This window comes from Martes martes (assembly GCF_963455335.1).
Source record: "Martes martes genome assembly, chromosome: 7".
In the NCBI taxonomy this organism is placed as follows: domain Eukaryota; kingdom Metazoa; phylum Chordata; class Mammalia; order Carnivora; family Mustelidae; genus Martes; species Martes martes.
Window position 1 is genome coordinate 73,543,169 of NC_137894.1, and position 10,993 is coordinate 73,554,161.

The 10,993-nt window shown below is 58.9% G+C and overlaps 1 protein-coding gene across 1 annotated transcript; it reads left to right on the top strand.

The window, feature by feature from the left end:
- Positions 1 to 674: 674 nt before the first annotated feature.
- Positions 675 to 10,531, top strand: NYNRIN (NYN domain and retroviral integrase containing). Its single transcript, XM_080808640.1, has 6 exons — positions 675 to 1,472; positions 2,361 to 2,491; positions 2,583 to 2,679; positions 4,414 to 4,515; positions 4,742 to 4,843; positions 5,957 to 10,531. The coding sequence occupies exons 1-6, from the start codon at positions 742 to 744 to the stop codon at positions 8,805 to 8,807; spliced, it is 4,014 nt and encodes a 1,337-aa protein (XP_080664766.1). The 5' UTR covers positions 675 to 741; the 3' UTR covers positions 8,808 to 10,531.
- Positions 10,532 to 10,993: the final 462 nt, after the last annotated feature.

Below are 10,993 nucleotides of genomic sequence, written 5' to 3' on the forward strand. Positions count from 1 at the left end.
ACCAGCAGCCAGGACTCTGCACCCCACCCACAGGCCCTGTCCCAGCAGAAGCCGGGCCAGAAAGCGGAAGACAAACTCCCCTTCCAGCCCCCCGTGTCAGCCCTGGGCGTGTGCCCGCCCTGGAAGGCCTGGACCCCGGGGCCAGCCTTTGGGCCCTTGTGGCCGGGGGCTATCGCCGCCACCTTCTGGAGGATCAATGAGCTGCACTCCCTCCACCTGGCCTGGCTCCTGTCCCAGGCGTGCTTCAGTTTCCCCTTCTGGCAGAGGCCCCTGGGCCCCATTCAGTTCAAGCTACCAGGGCAGAATCCTTTGCCCTTGAATCTCGAGTGGAAGCAGAAGGAGCTGGTTCCTTTGCCGAGCATGGAAAGCCCTGAGTGCAGACCAGATGCGGGACCAGGAGGAGAGGCAGCCCTACAGAACTGCCCGAGGCTGGAGACCCCCCCGAAAGTCATGAGTTTATTGGTGGTCTCAGGGGGCTCAGGTGTAAAGGACAAGACTAGCCCCGGACTTCCCCAGATAGGGCCACCCTTGACCTCTGTACCGCCACTGCAAACTGGAAGCGAGCCAGGGAATCAAGGAAGCGGGCAGTGGGACAGTAAGGGGCCAGAAGAGGGGCCCTTTCCGGCGCTGCTGCCAGGGCAAGGAGTGTCTACAGCTCAGGAGGGGCCCGTGGCTCAAGGGGGGCCGACTGCGCCATCAGTACCTGATGCTCAAACAGTGCCTGAAACTCTTGAAGTGCCCATGGCTGCAGCAGTGGCCACAGCTCAAACCCCACCTGTGGATCAAGGGCTGCCTGCAGTCCCCAAAGTGCCTACAGCCCAGACGACGCTGGCAGACCCCGCGGAACCTGCAGCTCTCGAAGTGCCTTTGGCCCCCACGAAGCCAGCAGCTCCAGGGGTGCCCTCGGCTCAGAAGACAGCCGTGGCTCCGCCAGCATCAGCAGCTCCAGGGGCACCTGCAAATCCAAAAGCTCCCACGACTCAGAAAACGCCTTCAGCGAAATCGTCACCTGCAGGGCCCAAAGCTCCCAAAGCCCAAACTGGGCCTCTAGCCAAAACAGGGTCTGCTGGCCCCAAAGCCTCCAGAGCTCCCAAAACTCCTGCGGCTCAGAAGACACTCACAGATCCGGGGCCAGCCCCGGGTGCGGCCAAACTCCCGAGCGAGGGCCAGTCTTCATCAAAGGGTGATGCCTCTTTCCCAAAGGGCCAGGGGGAGGCCGAAAGGCAGGGCCCCCAGTCCGGCAGCACCTCGGCTCCCAGTCGTAAGCACCAAGCTCAGACGGAGGGGCTCCTGGGGGCACGGGAGGGGGCCCCAAGGCAGCCACCTCGTCACCCGCAAGCAAACAGCACGGTGACCAGCTTCCAGAGATACCACGAGGCCCTGAACACACCTTTTGAGCTGAACCTGTCGGGGGAACCCGGGAACCAGGGCCTGCGGCGAGTGGTCATCGATGGGAGCAGTGTGGCCATGGTGTGAGTACCCACCGGCATAGGGTGGCCCAGGGGGACAGAGTGTGGCATCCCCTCTTGACCTCTGTGGGTGGGGCCACAGGGTTCAAATGGGGAAACAGCAGTGTGCACGGAATGGTTAAGACGGCCCCGTGAAGGGAGATTTCTCTTCTTCCTCTTTGACGGAAGCAGAGCCAGGCCCAAAGAAGTGACGAATCTTGCCCCAGATTCCAGAGCCTAGTAAGGGGCCTGGCTGCCCTTGGCTTCCCATCTGTCCCCTGCCAAGGCCTGTGCTCCCACTGTGGCCTGCCCCACATGGTACGGTGTTTGTCAACCCCAGGCCAGCAGTCAGTGTTGAGCCAGAGCCTGACGGCCCAGCCCAGGTGTCCTTTATGTGGCCTTTCCTGCCTCCGCTAACCAACCCTTAGAGACCGTCCTGCCTGCTCCTCGCTTACTGCTGTACATGTGTTTGCCCAGTTGTGTGGGAGACCTGTGGTCTTTCCCCACAGAGGATGGGAGTTACTGTGCTGAATGTGCTCCCAGCAGACACTTAGTGGCAATGGCTGCTCGTTTGCTTCTAGCCCTGAATTGAGTTCTTTGGGTGTAGAGGTTGCCTTCTTTTTCCTCTTGCCCTGGAGGGCCCTATTCATGTGCATGCGCACGGGCACGCATGTGCACGCACGCGCACACACACACACAGGTGCGCAACGTACCCCTCTACCCAAGCATGCGCACACACACTCACAGAGTGGGTCTTTCCAGAATGTTCGATGATGGAAGAAAGGGACAAGGGCATTGCTGGCGCGGATGCGGGTGCGTGGCATTGCCTGGCTCTGAGGGAGGGCGGAGGGACAGGTCCATGTTCCTCAGGAGGAACTTGTTCACCTCCTGCCCCCACCCCCACCCTCCCAGGCATGGCCTCCAGCACTTCTTCTCCTGCCGTGGCATTGCCATGGCGGTGCAGTATTTCTGGAACCGGGGCCACCGAGAGGTCACTGTGTTCGTACCCACCTGGCAGCTGAAGAAGAACCGGAGGGTGAGAGGTGAGCTGCCCACTGCCTCTCTGTCCCAACCGTGGCCTCTGCCTGGTGGCCTGTCCTCTGAGCATCTCTGTCTTCTGCCTTTCGCTTCCAGAGAGCCACTTCCTGACAAAGCTGCACTCCCTCAAGATGCTTTCAATCACCCCCTCCCAGCTTGAGAACGGCAAGAAGATCACCACCTACGATTACAGGTGTGCCAGTCCCAGGCCTGCCTTCTGTAGGGCTCAGGGGGTGGGATGGGGGGGGCGGGGAGGGGCTGGGCAGTTGTGTCAGGTGGGGTCCTGCCTCCCCTGCTCTGGGGAGATGGAGGCCGGCATTTCCAGGGCATGAGAGGCACGTTTGAGAGGATGGCCTGGGGCGTGGGGCCCTCTGGAGGCAGAGGGAGGGACACCATGAGGTGAGGGCTCCAAGATTGGCTCTACCCAAGGCCAAGGGTGAGTCGGATTTTGGGACTCTGCAGCTGCATTCCCTTAGTCAACAGGCTTTCTTCTGTGACCTACCAGCTGAGACCCACCACTTTGGGTAGGACTAGCCCAGGGGACTTCCCGTGTTTCCAGTGAGCTGGTTCCCCAAGTGACTTATTCAGGGCTCCAGTTTGGGCTAAAGTTCATGTCTCAAGGAACTGCCTCAGTCTTTTCCTCCCTCCAGCCCTGGCACCTGGAGGAGGCATGTGTGTGACTGTATGTGCTTGGAGCCCTGGCTGGACTCTGAAAATGGAGTTTGACTGGCCCTGTCTCCTCGCTAAAGCCCTAGGGCCTCCCTACTTGTCAGTCCTAATCACCTAGTCCCCAGCGTGGCTGCAGGACCAGTATGCACTGGGCGGGGGTGGGTGGGGTGGGGGGGGTGGTGCGGGGGAGGGTTGTGATGCTGCCTCTGTGGGGGTAGGGACTGTCCTGTCCTGGTCACTGGTCCTAGGCTGGAGCCAATGCCGGGCACACGCAGGTCTTGGCTACTCTTAGGCACCTCCTGTGCTGGGCACTGAGAAGTTCAGCTTCTCCCCACTTTTCCCAAGACCTGGCCTCTACCCAGCGTGGGAAGGGCTGGGCATGATAGCCCAGGCATCCCTCCTTCAAGGGCTAGGCCCTTTGGTAAGGTCTTGAAGTGCCTCCAATTTCGGGGCTGGCTTTGAGGGAAGGTGGCTTTTCCGCAGAGGCCCCTCTGCTGGGCGCTTGTGGAATAGCATGCTTGTGGCCACCAGAATGGCCGCTTCCGGGGAATGCCGAGAAGTAGGTGGCCTTTGCTTTCTTTCCTGGTCACAGCCCTCTTTCAAGGAGAGGTGATCCTTGGAAAAGTGGATTTGTTTATTCAGGTATGTGTTTTTATATATGGTTATATGTATATACATACATACATACAGGTGTATATATGTAGCGTGTATACGTACCTAGAGACGTATGTATGTCTGTCTTGGCACGTATGGGAATGTTGTGCACTGGTGAAGAGGAATAATGGAATATTTGTGTGCATGCTGTGTGGGAGGCACTGAGGCAGGCACTTCAGTGTCCTGTCCCACTTAGTTTAATCCTCACAGCCATACAGGGTAGGTATTTTTTGTCCATTTTGTCTATGTGGAAATGGTAGCGGTAAAAATCGCATGTGTGAATGCGGGCGAGTGTGCGGGCTCCCGTGTGCGTGTCTGTGCATGTGTCTGTGAATGTGTGTCTCTTCAGTAGGGGTCTGTGCTTGTGTGTACAGACCCCTGTACGGTTGGGGGTGTGCATCCAACCTCCCCCTCCCAGGGGCTAGTGGTGACCCCGGATGGCCGCATAGACAAGGGCATGGCCTCCCGAGCCCTGGCTCCCTGACTGCCGGGGCAGCAGCCTCTTTGGTCAGCACACCTCCACGTGACACTGCGAGTTCATTTTCCCCGAAGGCCTGGCAAGGGAGGGTTTCCGGGTGGTGAGCAGCAGCCCCTCTCCCTGCAGGTTCATGGTGAAGCTGGCAGAGGAGACAGATGGCATCATCGTTACCAACGAGCAGCTCCATATCCTGATGAATAATTCCAAGAAACTGATGGTCAAAGATCGGTGAGGTGATCCCCAGGGCTGGAGCCATTCCTTGCCTGGGGATGTCAGGCAGCCCCTGGCAGTGGGTGCTGGGCCCGGGAGAGGGGCCTTGGAGCTGTGCCCACCAGCGCCTGCCTGCGAGAGGAGATGGGGGTCTCAACTCCTGTACGGACACCCGGGAGGGCAGTGGGGTCATGGGTGGGTCAAGGCCTCCCCTATGACAGCGTCTGCTCTCTCCCGGGTCCAGCCTGCTACCCTTCACCTTTGCGGGGAATCTCTTCATGGTGCCAGATGACCCCCTGGGCCGTGATGGTCCCACCCTGGACGAGTTTCTGAAGAAGCCAAACAGGTAATGGGCTGGGCCTCTGCTGCCTCCCAGCCCCTACCTCCCCCACCCCGGGACCAACCAGAAACGCCTCAGTGCTGGCCAACGTTTGTCTAGTGCTTAACGATGAGCAGAGTAGTTCGATTTTTCAGGTCTTCACACTTCCCCCGCATTGATGCCTCCATAAACCAACAGTAGTGTGGTTTTTCAGTTTTCCAGTTTTGCACACGTGCTTTCATACTCCACGCACCCTGCCACAGCTGGCGTTTGTACTCAACATCTTATTGTTTTTTTCCCAGATCCATGCCACGTGAATTCATGTGGTTCATTTTAATGGTTGTGTGGCATTCCATTCCACAAGTACCCAGCAGATGTAGCGAATCTTTCCTTGAGGCTCATTTGACATTTTTCATGTTATGCTATCGCACTGGTGCTGCCGTGGACAGCCTCATTCTTGTTTCCTGGTGAACGAGGCTAGCTGTGCTAGAGTCCATTCTGATGGATTTCCCCCCCTATGTATTGTCTTTGATTCTCACAGCTGGGGTTAGACATACATGACCATCATCCTGGGCCAGGTTTGCAGTAACTCAGATGCTCTGGTATCCGCTCCCTCTGAGCTACCTTACTGCCCACCTCCCAGTTGTCGGGGCCCCACGGGGAGCTCTGGTCAGGACCTTATGGACAGGCATTGTTCCCAGGGCCAGCTTGCTCAGTTTCATCTCCCTGCGTTTGTCTGCTGTCCCCTCCCAATCCCTCATCAGGCCCCGTTACCTCTCTTGATCTTCCCCTGGCTTGCTCGTCCTTGGGGCCGGTTGGAAGTGCCAGTCACCTCACTCTTACCAAGTCATTGGCTTAGATCTGGTTGAAAATGTTGCTTGGTTAGTGAGGATTTGGTTGGATGAGGCTTCAGGGGGCAGCTGGATCTCTGACATGGAGGCCCAGCCCACTCTGGAGGTGGAGGGGGTGCCGGTGGGCGGGGTCCTGACAGAGGCTCTGCCGTGTCCCTGGCTGGTACTTGGCCCGGCCTCAGGGACACTTGGCCACGAGGCAAGGCTCTGCAGATGTGGTTTTCCGCTGCGGGGCCCCTCCGTCCTCCACGAGGCCCTTTAGCGCCTCTGCTCTGCTCTTCTGGTGTAGGCTGGACACTGATGTGGGCAACTTCCTGAAAGTGTGGAAGACCCTTCCTCCCAGCTCGGCCAGCACCTCTGAGCCTAGCGACGGTGTCGACCTTGCGCCTCCCGAGAATCTGCTGAATATAGAGGACGTCCAGGAGGAGAAGGAGGAGGGGCAGGACGAGGAGCAGAGGGAGGGGCAGGGGGTGCAGGAGCTGCCTGAAGAAGATGCCCCAGACTCCTCCCTGGCCTCAGTGTTCAGGGCTGAGTGCTCTTCCCTTTCTGAGGAAATCCTCCGGTGCCTCAGCCTCCACGACCCCCCTGATGGGGCCCTAGACATCGATCTCCTGCCTGCGCCAGCCTCTCCTTACCTGGGCATCCCCTGGGACGGGAAGGCGCCCTGCCAGCAGGTCCTGGCCCAGCTGGCTCAGCTGACCATCCCTAGCAACTTCACTGCCCTGTCCTTCTTCGTGGGGTTCATGGACTCCCATCGTGATGTCATCCCCGACTACGAAGCTCTTGTGGGCCCCCTGCACAGCCTCCTCAAGCAGAAGCCGGACTGGCAGTGGGACTGGGAGCACGAGAAGGCCTTCCTGGCTCTGAAGCGAGCCCTGGTGTCTGCCCTCTGTCTGACGGCCCCCAATGCCCAGCTGCCCTTCCGTCTGGAGGTGACAGTGAGCCAGGTGGCCCTGACGGCCGTCGTCTATCAGGAGCACTCAGGGAGGAAGCACCCCATAGCCTATACCTCAAAACCTCTCCTCCCCGACGAGGAGAGTGAGGGCCCCCAGTCAGGGGGAGACAGCCCCTATGCTGTGGCCTGGGCTCTCAAACATTTTTCCCGCTGCATTGGAGACACCCCGGTGGTCCTGGACCTTTCTTACTCCTCCCGGACCACCGTGGGCCCCGAGACACGGGAGGGCCGCAGGGTTTCCAAAGCATGGTTGATCCGATGGTCCCTCCTGGTACAGGACAAAGGCAAGAGGGCCCTGGAATTGACCCTTCTCCAAGGCCTGCTGGGAGAAAACCGGCTGCTGACTCCCGCATCCTCGATGCCTCGCTTTTTCCAGGTCCTGCCTCCTTTTTCCGACCTGTCCACTTTCGTCTGCATCCACATGTCCGGCTATTGCTTTTACCGTGAGGACGAGTGGTGTGCCGGCTTTGGTCTCTATGTCCTGTCTCCCACCAGTGCCCCGGTCTCCCTTTCCTTCTCTTGCTCCCCTTACACACCAACCTATGCCCACCTGGCAGCCGTGGCCTGTGGCCTGGAGCGCTTCGGCCAGTCCCACCTCCCTGTGGTTTTCCTCACGCACTGCAACTGGATTTTCAGCCTCCTCTGGGAGCTCCTGCCCCTGTGGAGGGCTCGAGGCTTCCTCTCCTCAGACGGGGCCCCGCTACCTCACCCAAGCCTGCTCTCATACATCATCTCGCTCACTTCTGGCCTCTCCTCCCTCCCATTTATCTACCGAACCTCCTATAGGGGCTCCCTGTTTGCCGTGACAGTGGACACCCTGGCCAAACAGGGCGCACAGGGGGGCGGGCAGTGGTGGGACCCGCCCAAGGACGTGCCGGTCCCTGTCGTGTCCCCGCACACCATGGGCAAGAGGCCTGACTTGCTGGCATTGCAGCAGAGTGACAGCACCTTGGCTGAGGTCATTGCCAAACTGCGGGTCGGACAGAAACTGCCCGGCTCTTCCCCCTTCAGTTCTGTCTTTAACTCCCTCAGCCTCGACCAGGAGAGTGGCCTGCTCATGTTCAAGGGGGATAAGAGGCCCAGGGTCTGGGTGGTCCCGAGGCAACTCCGGAGGGACCTGATTTTCTCTGTGCATGACCTGCCCCTGGGCGCCCACCAGCGGCCCGAGGAGACCTATAAGAAGTTGCGGTTGCTGGGGTGGTGGCCCGGGATGCAGGAGCATGTGAGGGACTACTGCCGGAGCTGCCTGTTCTGTATCCCCCGGAACCTCACCGGCAGTGACTTGAAGGTCATTGAGTCCCCGTGGCCTCTCAGGTCCACTGCCCCCTGGTCCACCTTGCAGATCGAGGTGGTGGGCCCCATCACCATCAGCGAAGAGGGCCACAAGCATGTGCTGATCGTGGCCGACCCCAACACCAGGTGGGTGGAGGCCTTCCCGCTGAAGCCCTACACCCACACGGCGGTGGCCCAGGTGCTGCTGCAGCACGTGTTTGCCAGGTGGGGCGTCCCGGTGAGGCTGGAGGCCGCCCAGGGCCCCCAGTTTGCTCGGCACGTCCTGGTGAGCTGTGGGCTGGCGCTGGGAGCCCAGGCAGCCTCCCTGAGCCGGGACCTCCAGTTCCCTTGCCTGACCAGCTCTGACGCCTACTGGGAATTCAAGAGGGCCCTCAAGGAGTTCATCTTCCTGCATGGCAAGAAGTGGGCAGCCTCCCTGCCCTTGCTGCACCTGGCCTTCAGGGCCTCCTCCAGCCAGGCCACGCCTGTCCAGATCCTGACAGGGGACGAAGTGAGGCTCGGCAAGCCCCTGTGGTGGGAGATGAGCAGTGCCAATATCGAAGGCCTCAAGATGGATGTCTTCCTGCTGCAGCTCATTGGGGAGCTGCTGGAGCTGCACTGGAGGGTGGCTGACAAGGCTAGTGAAAAGGCAGAGAACAGGCGTTTCAAGCGGGAGAGTCAGGAGAAGGAGTGGAATGTGGGTGACCAAGTCCTTTTGCTGTCCCTCCCCAGGAACGGCAGCAGTGCCAAATGGGTGGGCCCCTTCTATATCGGGGATCGCCTGAGCCTGTCCCTCTACAGGGTCTGGGGCTTCCCAACTCCGGAGAAGCTTGGCTGCATCTATCCTAGCAGTCTGATGAAGGCCTTTGCCAAGAGTGGCACACCCCTGTCCTTCAAGGTCTTGGAGCAATGACCAGGGCGGTGGGAGAGCCCCCCACTCCAAGGCCCTGGGCTTTTGCTGCTAGGCCTCCCTCAACCCCTGAGGGCCTCGGTTGTGCCTTTTGTGGAGAAGTTAATTCACAAAGCTTTGCTGAGTTGCCTTGAACTGGGGACAAGTGTCCCTATGGAAACATCCCCAGTTTGGGGTATTGGGAGAATGTGTCAAAGGCTGTGAGATATGGGCCTCTGGCGATTTCACCCTGGGGGAAGGGTAGGCCAGGCTCAATGTCTTTCCCCGCGTATTCCTATCATCCTGTCACACGCGGGCAGGTATATACACATGCCCCCCAGAGTTTTACTTCTGGTGTGATTCTGGGCCTCAGAATCAGAACGACGTTCCCTCCTGTAATGTGGACTTCCCCTGAACTGTTCATTTGGGGACCCTTTGCCCTTCAAGTTATCACAGCTGACACAAATCCGTGAGGTTGTTACAGCCCATTCCCAGTCTCATGGCCACCTTCCTCAGGCCAGGCTAGGTCTGCCCAGCTGTCAAGGAGGGGCTGGCCGTCCTGAGCCCGGGGCTTGGAGCTGGGGTAGGAGTATGGCCGGCCACATAGAGCATCCCACTTGTCACAGGGGAATGGCAAGGGGAGACAGTCAGCCTACCTCAGTTGGCTCCAGCCAATGGAGACAAGTCCCCATTCCCTGCTTCAATGGCGTCAACATACAGAAATCAAGGATCTCGATGCCAAGTGTGGCATCTCTATCTGACAAGCTACTTCAGCTAGACCTAGGGGCCCAGGCCTCTGTTTCAAGGGGGGGCAGGGCATCTGAAATGAGCGGTCTGGCACATGGTGACATGCTGGCATGGCTCTTGCTCCCAACCGCACCCCAAAGCCCACAGCCCTCTCCTCCCATGTCTACTGTGCCGTGTGTCCCCCAGACTCTGCACCGTGTGTAGCTGCTTTGGTTGGATCACCTGTCCCCAGCACCTGCCTTATGTGTACAGCAAACCTCAGCTCCCTCCGAGCCACTCTGCAGAGATATCTTGTAGGGAGAGTGAATTTCTCCTAGGTGTGTATGCTTAACACTGACCCCTCCGAGTGGCTGCCAGTTCCACCAACAGAGTAGTTCCAGGTGAAGGCCAGCACCGTGTCACTCTGGCGGGGCCTCTGAGTCGTTCTATTTCTCCAAAGCAGAGCCAGTCTCCTGGCCCGGCCCAGGTTGCCAAAGCACTTGGCACTGCTAGAGCTAGGCATTGCCTACTGTCATGTCCAATCTGCTGGTTTTACCAAGAGGCCCAGAGGGGGAAGCCGTGTGCCCAAAGTCACACAGCTAGTTCGTGGCTGAGTTGTGACCAGGATTTAGCTTCCCAACTCTCAGTTTGCTTTAAACAGAGTGGTGGTGACAGGTTCAAGGGAGGGAATCCCTCAGAATGCTCTCCAAGTCCCCATCTCCCAGCTCTTACAAACTGCTTCGATCTTACTCTTAAACCATTTCCAGCTGTCCATTCTGTCCAGGAGAGAATGGGTGACAGCTGAGAAATGAAAGGTGAGCTGTGGGATTGCTAGCAGATACCTTCTTTCCTTTTATTCCTCCGCTTCCGCTTCTCTGCCTCCTCCCTCCGATGGTATGCCAACCTCCTCCTGCTCCTCCGTGCTGGACCCACATCCCGTCTCCCTCTCCCCACCCCGCTGTTAACCACATTTATGATCTTATACCCTTTTATATGATTTTTCATTCGATTTGTCAATAAATGGGTCCAAACAGAGCTGGTGCCTTGTTCTTTTTAGCTGCGGACTCAGTTCTGGGAGTGGGGAGGGTGGGAGGCAGTCCCAGGCTGACATGCAGAGCTGAAGGCCTGGGCACCATCCACCCAAGCTCCTCTGACCCATGCTCTTCTTTCACAGGTGAGGAGACCGGCACCCAGCAGCGACAGGCGACAGGCGGCAGGCCCCACAACCGGTTTTGTGGCAGGGCTGGGAGGGGGCCAGTCCTGGGCGCTTCCTTGGGGGCGCTCTTTTCCAGCTCTTGGAAGAGCTGGATTAAGGCTGGCGTGAGAGAACGGCCGCAGAGCTGGCCCCGCTTTGTGGGATTGGAGACAGGATAGACTCAGGCTTGGAGGTTGACTCTGTTTCTGCTACCTGTATGACCCGTTTCCCGAGGCCTTGGGTTCCCCATCTGCCTGATGCAGGGTAATGATCCCCAAGTTATGGGATG